General features: G+C 36.6%; 2 protein-coding genes across 10 annotated transcripts; one reads left to right on the forward strand and one right to left on the reverse strand.

Annotated features, from left to right (window-relative positions):
- Positions 1-56: 56 nt before the first annotated feature.
- Positions 57-2,434, forward strand: LOC105269771 (U3 small nucleolar ribonucleoprotein protein MPP10). The gene is made up of 3 exons (XM_011310278.1): positions 57-239; positions 435-1,894; positions 2,043-2,434. The coding sequence occupies exons 1-3, from the start codon at positions 172-174 to the stop codon at positions 2,432-2,434; spliced, it is 1,920 nt and encodes a 639-aa protein (XP_011308580.1). The 5' UTR covers positions 57-171.
- A 116-nt stretch (positions 2,435-2,550) lies between these two features.
- Positions 2,551-19,858, reverse strand: tgo (Aryl hydrocarbon receptor nuclear translocator homolog tgo). Of its 9 annotated transcripts, none has more exons than XM_011310289.1 (12): positions 19,649-19,858; positions 19,281-19,329; positions 12,773-12,853; positions 9,336-9,496; positions 7,189-7,509; positions 6,824-7,027; positions 6,030-6,185; positions 5,563-5,721; positions 4,737-4,887; positions 4,319-4,664; positions 4,008-4,149; positions 2,551-3,839 (listed from the first exon to the last, which is right to left on the reverse strand). In XM_011310289.1, exons 1-12 carry the CDS (start codon positions 19,686-19,688, stop codon positions 3,622-3,624), a joined length of 2,028 nt encoding a protein of 675 aa, XP_011308591.1. In that variant the 5' UTR covers positions 19,689-19,858; the 3' UTR covers positions 2,551-3,621. The 9 variants fall into 9 exon arrangements, with proteins under 9 accessions (XP_011308591.1, XP_011308590.1, XP_011308589.1 ...); XM_011310288.1 differs by having other exon boundaries at positions 6,030-6,212; positions 6,815-7,027; positions 19,649-19,857; XM_011310287.1 differs by lacking the exons at positions 19,281-19,329; positions 19,649-19,858 and adding an exon at positions 17,064-18,064 and having other exon boundaries at positions 6,030-6,173.
- Positions 19,859-20,062: the final 204 nt, after the last annotated feature.

The raw sequence follows: 20,062 nt of genomic DNA on the forward strand, positions 1-20,062 counted from the left end.
AAAAATTTCAAAAGTATATAAATCAAATTTTTGAGAATGTTTTACTGAGCTTCGCTGTTTTATCGACATGCCTTGGCTTTTAGTTGAGGCTTTCTGGTGTGTACATGTGGTCTAACCAAAGTTGGAGTTGTTTAAACAATTTATCCACATGTTTGAAAAAATATAAATAACATGGATGCCTTGAAAAATGTTATTCAAGTGGTAGAGAGCAGTACGAAGAAAGTTGAAAATTATTTAAGGTAAACACTGGCTATTATTCACTGATAATCAAAATATTCTTCATGATAACCTCTCGTCGTTTTTATTTTGAACTATATATTGGCATACATATTTTTAAATCCTCGGTCTGAACCTGTGATTCCAAATGGATATTATTATTTTATTATTTTTTAAGCGCCTGAACAGAAATCACTGATTTTATCATTTTATTTCAGCGCCCAAAATAATGTAGCAGCTGAATTGCAGCGATCTACGAAACTCCTTTACGACTTCACGATAAATGAATCAAAACGTAAAACAGCAGCCCTTCCTGAGCTGGTGATACAGGACTTCGATGAAGAGCAGATCTGGCAACAATTAGAACTTCAAAACGAAGCAGAATTGACGAATTTTTTGACAGGAGTCTCTCGAGTTTTAGCAGGAACGAATCAATTGAAATTGCCGGTTAGTTTATCAACACCAGAGGCACTGTCCCCTGTGAATATCCATGCAGAGGAAAATGAGGAGAATTCAGGAGAACCAGAAGAAATGCTTGAAGGGAATGAATCAGACAGCGATGATATGGATGTGGATATTGATATGGATGGAAACCTGAACAGAGGTAAAAAACCGAGGAAAATATCCAAAAAATCATCAATTGTTGATGATAAATTTTTCAAACTCGAAGAGCTTGATGAATACCTAACGAAGGAGGAGAAAAAAGAGAGTAAAATCAATCCAAATTCTGACGAATCAGAATCGGACGACGAGCCTGTGGATTTATTCAACGATGATTCAGGAATGGAAGAAGACGATGATGATGAGGCGAAAATGATGAAGTACGCAGGCTTCTTCGATAGTCCAGAGAGTGGTGATGAGCATGAAGACGATGACGATGAAGCTAATGAATCGGTTATTCACTCAGACAACGAGGACAATGGGAGTGAAGGATCTGGGAATCATAAAATTAAAACGGATGATGGGAAGAAAAAATCTGATGGAAAACGAGTCAAGTTCAACCTAACGAATGACTCAGACGATTCAGAGAGCATTGAGAATCCGAATCCTGAAAGTGAGCAGACATCGACATTGGAAGCTCGACAAGAAAGATTGCAGAAACGTATAAAAGAATTGGAGGATCAGGCACTGGCGGAGAAACCGTGGCAATTGAAGGGAGAAGTTACAGCATCCTCTCGTCCACAAAATTCTTTATTGGAAGAATATGTGGAGTTCGATATTACGTCTCGTCCAGCTCCAATAATTACTGAGCAAACATCCCTCAATTTAGAAGACATAATCAAGCAAAGAATTAAGGATAAAGCTTGGGACGACGTCGAGAAGAAGTTCAAGCCCGTGGAAGCGCCACTGGAGTACAAGAAAAAATTAGTTATGGATCAGGAGAAGAGCCAGAAAAGTTTGGCTCAGATTTATGAAGATGCATATTTGAAGCAAAAAGAAGCAATCAGTGGAGATGTTGAGGAGAGGGAGGAGGAGGAGCCAAAGGAGCATACAAAAATTAAGGAACTCATGCACTCGTTGTTTGCAAAACTCGATGCTCTGTCTAACTTTCATTATACGCCCAAGGCAGCTCAGCCTGAGCTTAAAATTATTAGTAATATTCCGGCTATTAATATGGAGGAAGTGGCACCGGTGGCTACTAGTGATGCTGCACTCTTGGCTCCTGAGGAAGTTAAAAGTAAGTTTTTATTTTTAATCGGTTCAATATTGAAGTTAACTCTAGTAAGAATAAAGGAAGGATTGAAAGAAAATAACAATATTTTTGCATTTATATTTTTTCATGAAGAAAATAAAAGTTACAAAAAATATATTTCTTTGTTCTCCAGACAAACCTCGTGGTGATATAATCGGAAAATCGGAAAGAACGAAAACCGACATGAAGAGAGCGAGGAGAAAGAAGAAGATTGCACAGCACGAGAAGCAAAGAGCTGACGAAAAGAAGGAAAAAACACTGGGGGATCTTCTCGAGATGAAGAGGAAGAAATTCATGAAGAATAAAAAATCGTCGAAAAATGTACAGGATTCTGCAATCAAGAAATTAACGAAGGATAGGAATATTTCAACGATTAATGAAGCTTCCCAAAGAGTCCCAAAATCTTCTACTGCATTCTTCACACAATTGCAAGATGAAGTATCGAGTCATATAAAATCAAAAACTAATAAACCGACGAAGAAGAAAGAGAAAACATCCCACTCTGCCATCAAATTGAAATTGTAAATTTTTCTACATGAATGAGAATGGAAAATGATTGAAGAGATTTTTTCACTATTTCTGATATTTTCTCATTCTCCCTAGATAGGTGTGGAAGAGGTTACAGAAAAAAGACAACAAAATGGGTTGAAAAAAAATCTACAACTCATATTCATAACCCGTACATTGGTGAAAAATTTTTTTTTCTCGTTCCAACAGATTTTTTCATCATGATATGCTAGTTGTCATTTTGTTATCATTCCATTTCAAGAAAAATCACTAAAACATGTACAAATGCAACGAATCACGCGTGGTTCACTTATACAATCGTAGGCGGTAACGTTATCTATAATTATTTCTTACGATTTTTTTTGCTCTCATTGTCATAATATTTTTGTCTTAATGATACCTAAAAACTGTGTCGCACAAAGAAGCGAAATGTGTTTGTATAATTTTGTACATTGTCAACATTTGAACAATACTTTTTCTCATGATTTTCATGCCTTCTCTTCATGATTGCACTGTAATGATTACAATAAATGAACTAAATGAAAAATAATCATACTAGTTGTACGCTGGCTAATGATAAGCATATGATAAAATTATGATGTTCCATAGTTCTCACACTGAAACATTGAAACATGATTCTTTTTTATCCTAAAAAAAACATTAGTCAATCCTTTCAACTACACGGAATAAAATGATCTCTTGTTCCTATTAATGTTTTGCTAACATAAAATATTTTTAAAACATCGTGACATAAGATTAAAAATTGCTTTTTCAAATGAAATACAATTGCTGGCGTCAAAAGTCAATAATCGAGGAATCCATGATTGTTCCTTTCGATTCAATTGATTAAAAAATGGGGTTCCTTGTGTGCGCATATCTGGCCATCATAGGCCCGTAACACTTGTTCTGTCGTTTAAAAAATGAATACCAACTTCACGAGACAATTCTTCAACACTTGTGTGTTCCAAAAGTATCGTGGAAAGTGGTAATTCACTTAAAACCTAATTAAACCCTTTTGGTGTACCAGATGCAGGACAAGTGCTCTCTAGGGTATGTTTTTTCCACCAAAAAAAAGTAGGTGAAATTTTCAATGCTAAGTATTTTGTGCGTACCCACCAAGAGTATTCACAAATTATTTATTTCCCTTTTTCATTTTGTTGCTGTATCGTTCGCTCGGTTTTCCCATTGTTAGCTACACTTTACCGCTACTCAAAATTGGTGCCAAACATATCGAGTTCACCGAACCCAGGTGGGCCACCCTGGTCTTGCAACATCTGCAGCATTTCATTGAATTCTTGGGGCTGGGTACCAGGACCACCTTGTGGCCCGTGTGTGGCCTGCGGTTGACCCGTCACCTGTGCATTTGATTGTCCACTATCCTGCTGTTGTCCCTGGTGTTGCTGGCCCTGCCAGGCCCACATACCTATAATCAACGGACATTGTATTTCGTAATGTAGGTCACCAGCAAATCAATCAATGTTATGCAGAGAAAACTTCATCAGCTATTTTTGTTTTCCCTTTTTTATTAAAAAAATTAATTCTTCATTATTTATTTCATACACTTCATTTGATTGATTGTAATAATTTTTACCTGGATTATTAGGCACTGTCGTCACTGAATGATACTGAGTCGGTGCTGTCCTGGCACCGCTGCTCAATTGGGTATAGGTGGGACCACTTGGTGATCTCGAAGGACTCAGTTGACTATACTGATACCCCTCAGTCACAGGTTGCTGAAGACATATTAAAAAATATTTACAATGATAATAACAATAATGACCTGAACGTGTTGTGAATTTAAACTTCGTATTCTTCCAGAAATTGTACCAATTAATCAATTATTCTATTTTCCGAGGAAAAATTAATTAGATAATCCTGTATATGAAAATAAAAGTTCATTACCTGACGGCCGATTGCCCACCCTTGTTGAACAGGTGTGGGGGATGTATTAGCTGGTTTTTGCATTCTATTTAAAACCGTGGGAGCCGTTTGCTGACTCGGCGATCCGTACGCAATCGGTGACTGCGTTGCTTCGTATCCTTGATAGGCATTTTGGGTGCTAGCTGGTCGTGGTTGTTGTTGCTGTGGTCCTGGTGCAGCTACAGCTGCTGGATGCTGCATCATGTGATGAGCAGGGTACATAGCGTCCCTCGACTGTTGTCGCTGGAGGGAATAATCAAGACTGTGCTGTCCATATGTTTGAAGTGTGTCATTCTCAATTTGTGTCTCACCACTGGGATGAATTGATCTGGAATATTGTACGATTAGTTTTTAAGGAAGACATTCTTGTTGGAGGTGCTTGGATGCCAATGAAACTTACTTTCCAACTGTATTCGTACACACAATGTACTCAACATCTTGCGAGCAGGGATTTAAGAAGGCAAACGCCGACGTTCTCAGCCACACCCAGTCACGATTTTTAGCACGAAAACGATATGACAGTGATACTATTTGTCCTTTTAGTTTTAAAACTGTAAAAACATGAACGGTATACTGCTGAATTAGATATCATTGATAGATCTCATTAGGTAAACTAATTTGCGAGGGTTAGACGTGTCATTATCATTTCCAAATCAAGAATATTTTGCGATACCGTGGGAAAACATTAGGAAATTACCAACTGTAAAAACTACCTTTCGATAATCTTCCATTGTGACTTACACCATTTTCTTTCAGGACCAGAAATAATTTATGAAAAATTCTTTCAATAGAATAAAATTTTCCATGAAAAATTTCTGCAATTTTTAGAAATGTGTGTCCTGAAAAATTATCGTATAATATGAAAAAAAAATAGTCTGACCTGAAAAAATGATGAAAAAAAATGTTAAGCCTTTTTTTTCTATAATGTACAAAAATTCTGTGAAACCGGTTTCTTTTCAAACTATTCACAAAATAATCTTTAGTTCCATTTTGAATTGATATTCTGCCTGATATCATTGTGAGAGAATTCTGACATTCGCCGAATATGAGTGAGTGTACAGTCGTTATTCAATCTGTGAACTAGTCAATTGTCCAGACACATTCACTCATTCCGTTAATACAATGTACATTGATAATTACAATCAATTCATTAGTACGAAATGTGGGAAATAAAATATTATAATTAATAAAATTTTCTCAGGCTCTGCGGAACATTAACAATTTACCTTGATCAAAATTTTCTCGCATGAAAGGTAATTCTTGTTCATGAATAAACTCATAGCATTGATGGCCAAGAAGTTCGGACGGCGAATATCCCAATATTCCACTGACCCTCTGATCGACGAATGTAAATTTCCCTTCTGCAGAGTGACGTGAGATGAATTCTGTCGAATAAAATAAAACAGATAAATGTTCCATCACATTTCGTCCAAGGCTCCATTCTCAGAAACAAAAGTTTGTCCTCAAAGTACAAAAAAAAACAGCTAAGCAGATTTCACTGGGATTTTTAATATTGATTAGATTGTTTTACGTCAGGAAATGTCAGAGCATTAAAACATTTCGATCGTTCCACACAAATTATTTCCAAACTTTCTAAATTCTTGATCAGTAAAATTTCTTAATTAACATTTTATTCACGATCGACAATTGAATTATTCAAACAGGTGTTATAAAAATGAAACACATAAATTACCGTTATTGCTATTGGAACCAGTCAAATCATTGGTATTGGGTGTGCTGGTAACCTGAAGACGTCCGATAGCAACGAGACAGCAGTGATTAGCACCATCCTCAGAGACAATGCCATCCGGTCCAGTTTGTACCGCATTTCTGTCACCTAAACCCACACCTGGTACACACGGGGGAACAAAATCACCTATACACGATAAAATCACTGAGGTTAGTCCATCGTTCCCTGTCACCCTATTCCCTTTTTATCCTCTAACTTTCTGTACTATTTTTTTTCAAAACTAAATCAACAGCGACGCGATCAAGAGTGATCAATTTTTTTCTGAATATTAATTACATACATCTCCTGTAATCGAATCTCATCAAAAAAATCAATTAATTCCTAATCATTAGATGCTGAGTGATTGACATAGAAATTTTTCTCGAGCTGTGAAGAAATTTTTAGTTGAATTCGTTAATTTCAATTTATTTATTAGATTCCCTTATTTTTTTATTATTGATTATTATTTTTATGTGGTTAATCGATACTCGTAGGCTGATTCATTAATCAGGAGTATTTGAAAATTCAGATCGAAATGGTTTTCGAATTTTTTCGTAACGTCACGATTTATCACTCTTTACCCCTTCGCTGGTGAAATCATGTAATGACTACTGAAGAAATAACAATAAGGTGTGATATTGATGGATTGTCTATTTTCTTACAGAAGCTTAGATATGAAAATAAATGAGAAATAACTTGCTACGAATATACCGATAGGAACAATGGAATAAAATCCGTGAGATCCATACCAAACTCACCGGTGGGGGGCCAATTTTTGATATACCCCGTGCAGTGAACAACCGCGTAACTTTGGCCGTCTCTTGCTGGTGGTCCAAGTGAATTTCTCTGTTTCATTCGATGTAGACCCTGTGCCGCTGCCATGTCACCGGTTGTCTGGAGGTTGCCGACCTTCATACGACATATGAAGCCCCGTCTTGAGCCCATGCTCAATCTCACAGAAGCTAAAACAATTTTAGCAAGATGATTTTGCATCATAATGTCTTCAATCACACATAGTAAAATGTTTTTTACAATAACTGTTGCACTGGATAATTTGCGGGATGTTTACAGAGTCATTTAATTTCTATTCTATTGATCAGAAAATAATTTTAATATGACTCACATTGATGTCCCTCTTTCTTGACTGTTCCCGTCTTGAGGTCGAGAACTCTTCCAGCATGCTGTGGCTCAGAAGCACTTAGTTGCTCTCGTACTTTTTCCGTATCATCAGGATGAACCTGATTGTACAAACTCGTGCCATACCAATCACTCTGTTGATAATTGAGCACTGGTGCTACCGAATCCGAAACATAAATGATTCTACCGGTGTCACAGCTAACGACAAAGAGAAAACCATCGGCAGCCTCGAGAATCAGATGCTTCAGCTCCTGATCCGTAAGGAAGGACGGCTTGTAAGTACCATCGGCACTCGTATTACCTGTCCCTGAAAAAAAATAACAGTAGGCTCATTAGACGACGGATTTGCAAAAAATGGGTGATTTTTTTTTTATACTCTTGCTCCTGGTACCAAAATTTGTGGCGCACTACCGATGAGTATTGGTATATGCCTATCGAACTATCGAAGTGCAAGATCAGAATTGCAAAACGGGACAGGATCCCTGGAGTAGAGCCCGCCTCTGGTACTTTCTCTCTTCCTCCATCCGATCTACGTTTCGATATACGAGAAATTCCGAGAAGAGGAACTTTAACGACTTCCAAACAAGATCTATGGACGGTCCCTGATCGTGACCTTCGTTACCATTATTTTCCACCTAGCCCCTACCCCTGAGATTTTCTCCGTTCTTCGCCACTTCCTCAACCAACTCCGAGGAGAAATACTCCGGCGGAAAATCTCAGGAAGAGCAGAAAATTTAATGAACTTCATTGTTTTTTTTTTCGTCTAAATTTTTTAATTCGGATACAACAGAACCTCTGGTGGAGTTAACAATAAAATGGAGACTCATACTGAGGAATTATTGCAAAGGAAAACTAAACAATCTTGTATTGATAAGAGTTCCTACGAAAATGATAAGATGTGTGGAAACAAATTTTTATGGTGGGGTAAAAAAAACAGTAAAAATAAAATAACCATCAATAATTGAAAACTACTTAAATGAAAAATCATTCACGAAGATTCCAGGAAAATAGATTGATAAGATAAGTTTTGAGAAATTTAATTTGACTGTTAAATGAATAACTCCTACTCCGGAATCCTGTAACACGGAATGAATACATATATTTCTCATATTTTTCTTTTCCCTCGGTATCGTCAAGTCGTCACTGGGAATTCGTCTCGATGGATCTAACAGGTAAAGGTCCAACCTTAGGTCAATTTGTATTCAGTGGCCACTACCTTGGGTCGCTGGGAAAAAAATAAAGAAAAAAAAAGGTGGCTATAAACAATGCGACGATACGCGCAACTATCTTTCTTATACCTCTCTTTTTCCTTCGTATACAAACGACTCGTAATTCAAACAATTTTAACAGTCCTTTTTCTTACTTATTTTATCTTTCATTTGTGTGAGCCACAAGTTTCCACTACAAAGGAGAAGAGACTGAGTTGTCACCACATTCTACCCATCACCGGAAGCATATATCGTTCTTGGAATTGAATATATTGCCTGCACCAAGACATATATTTTACCTGAGGTATTGGTGGTGAATTTAGCTGTGAGTAGGAGTGAACCGTGGACTCATTTTTTTTTGCTAAAAAATGTTGAAGATATTCTAATAAAATTCTGGAAAACTGAAATGTTGAATAATGGATTCTCACGATCGATTTTTTTCCCTCATCTACCCTTGAACCCCCTGATTCACACCATTTTGTTCGATGCAGTACATCAAACTATTGAATATTCTTCCAACAATGAGAGATCGAATGATAAACCTGACACTTTCCTCATGGAAATCCGAGGAAAGAGGAACCAATTGAAAAAACCAATTAACAACAATTGTTCGAAACGTGTCGATTCCAAAGAGATTAAGTGAAAGCGCTGAAGCGATTCAAGTCGAATAATCACAATGATAATGATTAAATTACTCAGTTTGTAATGAATTATCAACACTTGAACATGTACGTGACAAATCTTGAAAACCATAACGGATAGCTTATCACCGCTCGAGATTACAAACCAAAACGTGTACCCTTTATTATTTTTTTCTTTTTATTTATTATTAATAACTACGCAAATTGTACTGTTACTAATAACTCAGATAATTGTACAGTAAAATCAAATAAATAATGTAGAATTTTTAAATTGAAAGTCTCACCTCTTAACGCCTTCATGTGAGCAACAGCCATTCTGAGTATTGTCAGTTTATCAGGCTTCCTGGCAAGTGTTGAACATGTTGGTACCATATCCGAAAGTTCAGTTATATATGCCGTCATTTTGTTTCTCCTTCGTCGTTCAATTTCGCAATGATTCTCCCGGCTGTTTACAATCAACAAAAATAAACAATAACAAAATTAAGGCAAAGACTTCCATGAGCATTAATATCCTATTCTAAAAGGGACAGGCTTCACATAATCGAATATCTCAAAATCAAAAATCAAAAAATCAGTGAAGCCGGAAATTCAAATCGATTTTTAATGATCACCTGGGGAAACCTGATAAGGTGTGCGTCAGTTTGAACAGATCTTTAATGAATATCAACTCGAGCGCTTGGAGACGATTCATGAAGAGTGATTTTTTGTTTTTAAAAATGGGAGAATGATTATCCTCTCATGATACAGTCCATTTATCTGACCTCTACTACCTGAAGACTTCCATAACGAGATCCACTGGGGGAATTCTCTCTCCATCTCTCGGCTTTCTGATAAATAAATTGCTCTTTCTCTCTTTACACCCTCTCATTACGTGTCATGCAGGGGGCACATGTGGAAGAAATGGGGTTGGGGGCACGCAATAATTTTAAATTCTTAACTGAACCTTGGTAATGCTGTAAAGTACATAATAAGTAAGGTGCAATCGTAAATTTAATACTGTTTAATTTACGATAACTCACGGCAAATTCATACGAACGTATGGAGTAAGAGGAATAAAAGTTGAGATGATGGGGTGCACGCGAGAGCAATTCGAATGGCAGAACGAAAAAATTATTCGGATAAAAAGTTATTATTATTAGGAATTCATGGTGAGAAATGAACGGATGAAATGGACCTTGAAGTAGTGGATGAGTATGTACAGCTGATTATTAAAGGTCAATACTTTGTGCTCTACAATTTTTATGAAATCATTACCAAACTCCCTGTTGTTTCTTCAAAAAAAATTATTTTCCACTTGGAATTATTTATTCATCATTCAATTAGTTATTCCGTCAATCCAAATAAATTGATGGGGTTCAAGTGATAATTTGGCTGCGATTATTTGTTTATTTTTCGGTAAAAAATTTGAACCTTTAAATCTACGATTTCATCGACCGCGGGACTAGACAGTAATTTCGTAATTTCCGTGTTCGTCAGACTAGAAAATTGAAAAACACAAGGCAATAATACTGCAGACTTGTGATGTCGCGCGCAACACCCATCACTTTTAAGTTAATAACGCTATTATATCTCTGGTCCCTTTCCCCTTGAGCCACAAGTTGTCTAGGAAATGTTTCTTCATTTCTTCTTATGTCTTTCACTGAAAACTTCCATCACTTAAATTTCAGTCGCTCTATCGCGTGCCACGAAAGCTAATATAAACTCTCATTTTTTCATTCAATCTTTCTCATCGCCATTTTTACTATTTATTCCTCAGCAAAGGTCCTGAGGCAGACTATTCGTTGAGGGACTATAGTCTTTTCTGGAATTTATCTCCCCTTTTTCTCTTTCTCTTTTCACTGCATTCCCGTGGTTAACCGAGAGGTAAAATGCAACAAGTAGATCTGTGCGAATTTGTACTTCTATTACCAGAGAAATTTTCGTGAATTTAATTTGATTTTATTGTCGAGACAATGGTTTGGGGTGATTGGAGATAATCTACAGTATGATCCAGCCGATGTGCAATGCAGAATCGGGCATAAGCATCCGGTAAACCTTGCAAGACTGTCTGATCTCTGACCCCGTGAAAGAGTTCTCTTACTTTTCTCTTGGATATGTACGAGGGTTTTATACTTGCACTCGATTTGGCTTGTTTTGAATGGCCATCTAACGCAGAACCCGTTATGTACCTCTCCGTCATTTCCCTTATACGAAATAACATTCAAATTCTACATTACACACCGAAAAAGTCGATATTAATTACATTTCACAAAATTTACGCCGTTAATTACCATTACATTAACGTAATTTTTCATTTCGCAACTTTTGTTTTTTCGTTATTTTTATCCTCTTCCTCTCTAAAAAATGTGCAGTAATAATTCCTAATCAATTAATCAATCAATCAACTATAAATTGCTTCAAACCAATATCATTTATTGCTATAAAAATTTTATTATCGAATCGATTTGCATTCCTCAATACAAATTGACAAATTGAAATATAAAAAAAATTCATTGAACGTTGAAACCTTTCATTATCCAATGCTATTTGATATATGAGCGTCTACGTATTTATCTTTCTACACGATAAACCTTTTGCGGTTATCGCTATGTAATTAGTCATGTTATTAGCCCCGGAGGTTTGACTATAATACGGAAAACAATAAATAAATGAAAATATGACGTAAATTGGGACAAAGCAGGTGTAATAATAAATTATTCTGCAATTTTTATCTCATAATTTCAAAAATAGGAATAATAACAATAATAATCATCTCTACGTAATTGTTCAGATAATTATAGATATGATAAATCGATTTGTAATGAAAAATTGTTTAGGAATTCATAATTATTATTTATTATTCATTAGTATACTTGAATATCCAAGAAATGAAGAGACTCGACGCTGAAGAATAAAATTATTGCATTCCTTTTGATTATTAATTAAATTATTGCTGTATGATTACAGGTTCTAGCAGTTTTAATTGATTTGAAAAGTAATTGTCTAACAGTGAAATTTACGGTACACATTGAGCGTGTAAAGACTGCGGAAGTGGCTGAAGCGATCGTATAGCAAATATTGAATAATTTCCTTGCAATTTTTTTTGACTGATTGACTAACGAATGAGGGGATAGGGATAACTAGGGAGTGGAGGTAGTTGGTTCTTGAAATGTGCTAGTGTATCTTGGTGTTCCCACGGCGTAGCTGAGAGACGCCGAGGGCTTACACCACTGCCTATCTCCATCGAGTTCCTCTCAAGTTGAAACAAGGGCTGAGAAGAGTGAAAACGGAGATACAGGAGATCTACATGCAGAAAATGTACCCCGAGGAATCTCGATATGGCAAAAGGATGGACCAATGGTCAATGGTCCCACCAAATTCAAGAATCAAGTGGTAAACTAGGATAAATTATTTATTGCCATGCCAGATTTCAGCCAATATTACCCAATTGAAGGGACATAGCGAAATTTTCGTGGATATATTTTTTATAGAAAAAAATGAGAGCTGGAAAAAAGGTGTCTTTGAAAATATCATTATTTTCGTTGTGTTGAGAAATTAACGGAAAACTGACTGCAGAATTCAGTTGGGGTTTCATTTTTTCTAAACTGATGCTTTTGGAGACCGGGATAAGACTGCAGTTATCGCCCTGAGAGGAATTACCTGGGGCTTTTTTTTTCAATTACTTGAAACTGCCAGCAAAGATATTTCACAACCCACGTGGTTACTTATACCCGACACTAACCTGGCGAATCTCTCCTTGTCCTGCAAATTGTCGTCCTCGATTCTTCGATACTTCACTCCACTGGGATCGTCCTCGTCCGATCTGAAACGTGACGAAATGATCGACTGTAAAATTATCTGATATAAAAATAGTACACAGAAAAATACCCACGTGATAATAAAAACAATGAGAGCACTTGGTTTTATAATTCATTTCAGAACTAATAAAAATGGAATTCACTCGTTTCAGATGAATTTTTTTCCACCTAGTAATTGGTCGACAATCATTCACGAATTGCGTCACCCGTACACGTAAATTACGACTTCCTTTTCGCCAAGTATGGCGTTACATTCATCGCTCTCTTCACATATCCATTTTAATCGATGGCAATGAAAAAGAATCGAGCTGAAAGAAACTGTCAATCCTAAATCCATCAACGTCTCATTAAATTCAACAAATTTCTATTCACCCGCAGCTTTTTTGCTAATAACAATTCCAAGCAGTAGAAAACATTCAAATTTACAAAATAAACGTCCCCCCCCCCTTCCTCTCCCAAAACCATTACAGTGCCCAATAATTTCAATCCCAACAGATATTATTAATCCGCTAAAATTATTATAGAAGCTATTATTCACTCAAATACATTCAATTGAATAATACCTTAAACAATAATTTTTTAAATCAAAATCAATAAAATCCAAATACATCTCAAATTATTGAAGAACGATTGAAGTTACCCTACCCTGCATACCGTAACCGAACAATCACAGAACAAAAAGGGGGAGATAAAAATTTATTTAAAAACAGAGGGACGAGGGGGAAGGGGGGGGGGCAGAAAAATTTGATGCACGGTGTTGACCCTGAAGCAGAGGTATAGTACAGAGTATATCCAATCTAGTCATCCTTGTTTATCCCTTTGGCCTCCACTGGGGTACACCATGACCCCCCTGCTTCCCTGCCCCCCTGAGTGTGCAAGCATTGTGAGGGTGGTAGGGCTTGCATCCGGGTAACTCTTCCTCTTCGTGTATATATGTATATGTATATATGGGTCCTCTCATCCACTCCCTCAAGATACCATTCTTGCCTCCTCTCTTCTTCTCCCTCAATCCCTCATCACTCCATCCTTATTCCCACGAAGAATAGTCCTAGCCTGTTATTCCTTCCACGTGTTCATTTTTTTTTCTCCTTCTCTCTTACTTTGCACAATTTTTTATTCTTTGGCCTTTTTTCCTCATCCCTGTTGCTCCAGTGTTGTCCGGAGAGCCCCTCGATTTATGGAGTACATAATGATCAGCCAGGGGCATTATATTTCTCTAATGGATCGGAGTAACGAGTGCAATATGTGACGATTTGAAAATTCAAAAAATTGGATGAGGGAAATCATTATTTTTGACGAGGGTTCGGTCACTTCAGATGTTTATGTGAGATTGCAATTGGCGAATAAATTAATGAAAACAGACAGCGAAAAATTGAAATTGATAGAAATTTTTTTGGGATTTGAAGATCGAATGCTTAATAAACCACAAGTGATTAAAAAAAAGAATAATCATGACGAAAAGCCTTTTTTATGTATGAGGTCATATTTTTTTGTAATATCATTAAAAATATTTTTTTTATATATAATTTCCATTATGATTTAATAATTCAAAATTTTTTGTAATATAAATATTGGATATATAATGGATCAGCAGATGAGTAATTGCAAATTACCGTAAGATTTATTTCACAATTACAATAATTCTTATAGGAATAATACAAATATATAATTTTCGAATTTCTCCCTCATTCTCGTGCTCCATTTACAACATCCTTAATCTTCCTTTCCATTCGTATTTTTACTTGATCACACGAAGATGAAGGAGCTCTGCACCGGGGTATTGTTCTGCATTTTATTTACCGTCACATATTTGCATCGAATGCCTTACATATCGTGAACTGACCAGCGAGCGAAATGACATCTGTGACCCGCAATTTTTTCATCGAGCTCCTCACGATTTCTCATCTGAGAATTGGTGGACGGATTCTCAGGGTGAAAAAAAATTCCACTGACTGATTTACTTAAAAACAATTCCATCTTTCAGTGGCTGTCGCGCCTTGTATGAATGAAAAAATTGGAAGAAGAATATAAATAAATAAAATGGAGTGACTCGAAGTCACGAATCGACCTCCAAGTGGCACTTGTTGCAAATACTTATTGCCACCTGATTCTTCTGACGTATGGAGTCCCTCGTGGCAATTCCAATTGTTTTATCTGGAATCTAACACTCTTGCTGTTAAAACCACTGTTTTTTTTCTCTGATTGTCAAGTAGATGGTAGAGGTCGCGAATATTAAGAGGGTGTCCCCAGCCATTGGTCGGTTCTGGGTCCGTTATACAGCGCGAGGGGCGGTCCACAATTTTTATCCATTCTCCTGGTCTTTGATTGGCCAATGGAAATCCTGGGGAGACTCCACTGGGACAAAAATATATTTCACCCAAGAACTCACACTCTTGACAATATATTCTCCAATGGTCCCTCACAATCCCCTCAAGGCACTGATTTCCTGGTGTCACGAAAAAAAATGTCAATTCATTACCCAAAAAAATTGATGGAATTGTTACGGAATTTTCTCGGAGCACTATGTCGTGATTATTTGGGCCTGACGAAATAATTATACCATCGCTTGAATTTTAGTCGATCATTAATTTTTATTGAATATTTCACATCGATGTAATATATTGATTGTGATTTATTATGTAATAGCGAACTGACAGGTGATACGTTTGAATTTGCCAGTGACCGCAAATCTCCACTACGTGACAAATTCCATAACTGGTGGGTTTTACATTGGTCACCAACTGTCTGTCCTCTAATTACTACCCTCTTTACCTCTCCATCGTTTATCACGTGCGCAATAAAACCGTAAACCAAGGGAAGATGTACGCGTAAACAAGGTATTTATCATGGATAGGGTACCAGACTGGTTGCAAATCATATTTCATATCATTGAGACCATTGAAACATGATCTCATGGTAAAGTTCATGCTCTTTAGCGAAAGGTCTTGAGAATCCTGACAATAGATAAATCGTCAAAAAAGAAATTTTAGTAGAACTTGCTAAAAATTTCAGTTACAATCTCGCCAATGAATTAATTTTCGTTATCTGAATTAAAATTCAAGCGAATTTCAATGCTCACTGATAATTAGATTAATGATAATTTTGGAAACTTGAAAATTGCTTTCGATCAATTTGAGACTTGAACTTGGGAACCAATGGACTTATTCGGGGTGAGAATCTGCCATAATTGTGTGACGAGCATTGAGAGATTATTTACTTTAACAGCTTCGCGGATGTATTTTTACATTTTCACTGATAAGGAAAAGAAACTATGAAAGTGGCATTTACTGAGCCAAGAATAATCTCAGGGGACCACCCAACAGTCGGTCATTGTTATGGCTCCACGTTGCTTGCTGATACTGCTGAAATAATCCAGTAAACACCGGCTCACAACTTCGATTATTTCTCTGGACCAGAAATCAATATAATAAAAATGTTCTAAACTGATGATTAAAAAAATCTTGCGCCCAAATCGATCCCGAGCTCGACCAGAGTTTCAAGTATTTTTTCACTTGATGTCATCTGCCTGGAAATCAGGCATCACCTGCTAATTAAATTTCATTCCTTTTCTTCTAACGGTCCATTTTTTTCGAATCAGTCTGAGGGATTTGTGAATATCAAATTAATAAGTATTGATAGGAGGTATGACCACCATGTGCGACTGATCAGTTAATGAGTGTTGATAGCAAAGTCACTTGGTTGCTCACGTAGCTGATACAGAAGGTTCCGCGTGTACAAAAAGAAAAAAGATATTACACTTGCCATTTTAAGTGAAACTATTTGAATTTTCAACAACGACAGAGTGACATGATATTCATGAAATTATTCATTGGCGAATCAGTTAATATCGTTGAGAAATTTTGTCCTCGTCCTAACCATGAAGAGCAATTTGTTGTCAACGAATTTTGCATTAAAATATATTAAATTCGCAACTGCATAAAAATTAAATAAACGAATGTCACTCGATCTGATCAGACGAATAACTTTTCTGTCATAAATAAATTATTCTCGTGGACATTCTTGACAAATTGTTTTTCTCTCTTAGAAATATATTAAAATTTATTATTATAAAAAAATGAATTGCAAACAAATTCAAATGTGAATTTAAATCAGTTAAATGTATTAATTGATTCAAGTATATATATTTTTTTTACGAATGATGCCGAGTAATTTTCGCGGTAATTCAAGGCGTGTAATTTGATTATTTGGTTTTACCTTGATCGTTTGGAATGTCGCGAATCATTTTGCGGCTGTTGAGGATGATGAGGCGATAAGTTAGCACCGTAAGACAGTAGCTGACTTCCTGGTGGTGGGCCAGTGGCATCAGCCGACAGTCCCCCGACCAGCGAGGGCCCAGCGCCCAATTGGTAGCCGACATGACTCGGAGGTGGGGGCACATAATGCGAGGGCCCGGGCCCAGGGCCCAAACCAACCCCGTAACCCGTGCTACCCGTACCACCCCCGTACATCCCGTTCCCGCCAGGATACTCTATTTTGAATGATTTCCTTATCACTTTCAATAATCACTAAGTACCCCAATTTCACCCCTCAAACGTCCATCAATAAATGACTATTCACTCATTAACATTTCAGTTTTTATCTAATTAATTGACTGTACAATTTCTCCTTTAAAAAATACTCTCCGACTTTCAATTCCAATGGCACTTTTTCGAAAGTTCACTTCACTCCTCAAAACTTTCACGCCTAAGAATTTTCGATTTTCTCGAATGTCTTCTCATTTGAATCCTCTGTCATAACTTATTTTATAACAAACGTTATCTTTAACCTAGTGAAAAACATTTTTTTGCACTCCAACACTTGATTCACGAGTCAATAAAATCCATATCATTTATTATTTCGAAATATCAATTTTTTTCTGAGATAATTGAGAGAGAGGAAATGATTGAATGGACGGCATTGATTTTATTCATTGCACTCAGAGGAGAATCACAGGTGATAATGGGTTCACAGATCACAGCACTTTGATTTATCACGATTGAATATTTCAAAATTGTGGGCAATTCAAGAATTCGATGATTCGATAATCCGATAATTCAATAATTGTCTTCAATGTGCAAATAATTCTCAATGAGAGGAAATGAAATATTTCAAGAGCCCCTGGACGTTCATTTCATTAGCAACCACGGAAGTTTGGCAAAAGTAAATGAGGAAAAACATATGATACGAGTTTTAATGAATGTTGGGACTCGTCACCACCCACGTTCCACTAGTGACTGATTCTACCATCGCTGTGTTATGTGCAGCAGTTCTGTCCAGTCCGAGAGGAGGGGACTATCATTTCTCCCTCTTCCACTTCCTCAGCTCGATCATCTATCGGTGTATAATCGTTTTCGTATTTTTAAACCCAACGATTCCTTATTTTTTTACAAAAACAATGACCTTTCCCCGATATGTCATCACGCATTCACTCAAAAATTCTGCTTCAAATACTCTCTCTCTTAGTTCAATTTATTTAATTTTCAAATTAGCAAACCGAGAGTGTTTAAATTTTTTAATCACTGTATGATATTGTTTTTGAGTGTTTCCAATGAAATTGGACAGGGGGAAGTCGATGAATGTGTCATTTCCGTGGAGATTTCAATGCTGCGAGTGAAGTTATGTTGTTCAAGTCACAAGGTGGAACCAGTACCTGCTACGGTTACTTTGACAATGACTTCCTGAATGCATTTTTAGGTGTCAGGTTTGTCGGGTTCTTATGAATAGTTTTGCAGGTGGACAATGGCACGTCGTGGGGATTTCGGAAGAAAGACACAGTGGGACTTCACTCCCCCCCGCAGGTCAAAGTTTGGGACACGAAATAAATTGTCCGAATTGTGGGAGTGAGTTCTCTCGTATTTTATGGAGTTACGACACCTCTTGCTTGCCTGGCAAGGACATAAGGCCCTTCAAGTCATAATTACAGAACCCACTTTTACCGACTGCACTGGGAAAAACAATTACTTTTCAAAAATTAAAGGATTTAACAGAAGCATTTTTTTTCCTCTACTTAAAAAATGAATAGCAAATACACCAAAAATCATTTCACTCCTAGTTTTCAGAATTTCTCTTGTCATCCGAACACGACGAGAATATCTCATGAATATTTTCATGCAGGAACAAAGGTTTCTGTCAACCGGGTTTTTATTCCCTTATCTCTCTCGGATCCCAAGATATTCATCAGAATCTTGCCGGACCTGAGGTCGATTTATCACGTTTTTAAGAAAAATATCTCAATGCCGAAGGAAAACGGGGAAATATTTTAGAAGCTGGCGCTCCGTATTCTACAAACAATCTGAATTTTCTATCAACCTTTCACATCTATTCAGCTATGAGCGGAAAATGGTATTTATCTACTACAGTAAACAATTTTCACTGAGAGCAATTTAAACAATAAAAACTCGATGAATAAAAATAATTCATTGGAAAACTTACCCAATACTGCTAGCACCTCGTTTTTGGGCCATTTTCGTCGGTTCAGACCCTAGAATACATATACAACATAATTAAAAATTAAAAAATGAGAGATTGAATTTTTTACACTAATTCTCTTCTAATTACCAATTAAATTCACAGCTCTAATTGCCCTGTACCAATTATCTTCTGCACTAAAGCAAATTTTTCTTTCGAACCCAAACCCAATGCACACTGAATCCATAAGCCGAAATAAAAAAAAACCACCACTCAAATTCCCTCCATATTCTGATGTCAAAATAATTGAATTGACGGGGACATGAATGGTGATGACAAAATCCATACAAAAGAGATAAACTCAGGATGAAAAACGTCGTGGTAGAACATACCTGTCATAGAATGGGCGATCGACATTGCAATAGCATACATCCAGACTATTATTTTATCTCCACCTCACTGGCAACTGTCAAAATGAAATCTCAATTACCCACTACATACACACACAATAGCACATTGACCACTAATTACACGCTCCAATTATATCAAAAACTGGGTGTTTACACTGATACAAGGCGCCATTTTGAAGTTTTGTCTGCTGGGGTTTTATTTTACAGACGACTGGAATATGGAGGGGTATGTAGAGACCTATATGTAAGCACATAATATACACAAAACCTACACCCCCATTTACACTACAAACGCCGATTGTAAACAAAAGTCTCAAGACGACAAAACAGGAATTTCTTGATCGATATAAATCCCGTATGATTTTCAAAAATTATCCAATCCCATTCGCTGAGACT

Source organism: Fopius arisanus, unplaced genomic scaffold (genome assembly GCF_000806365.1).
Source record: "Fopius arisanus strain USDA-PBARC FA_bdor unplaced genomic scaffold, ASM80636v1 scaffold00074, whole genome shotgun sequence".
Classification (NCBI taxonomy): Eukaryota; Metazoa; Arthropoda; class Insecta; order Hymenoptera; family Braconidae; genus Fopius; species Fopius arisanus.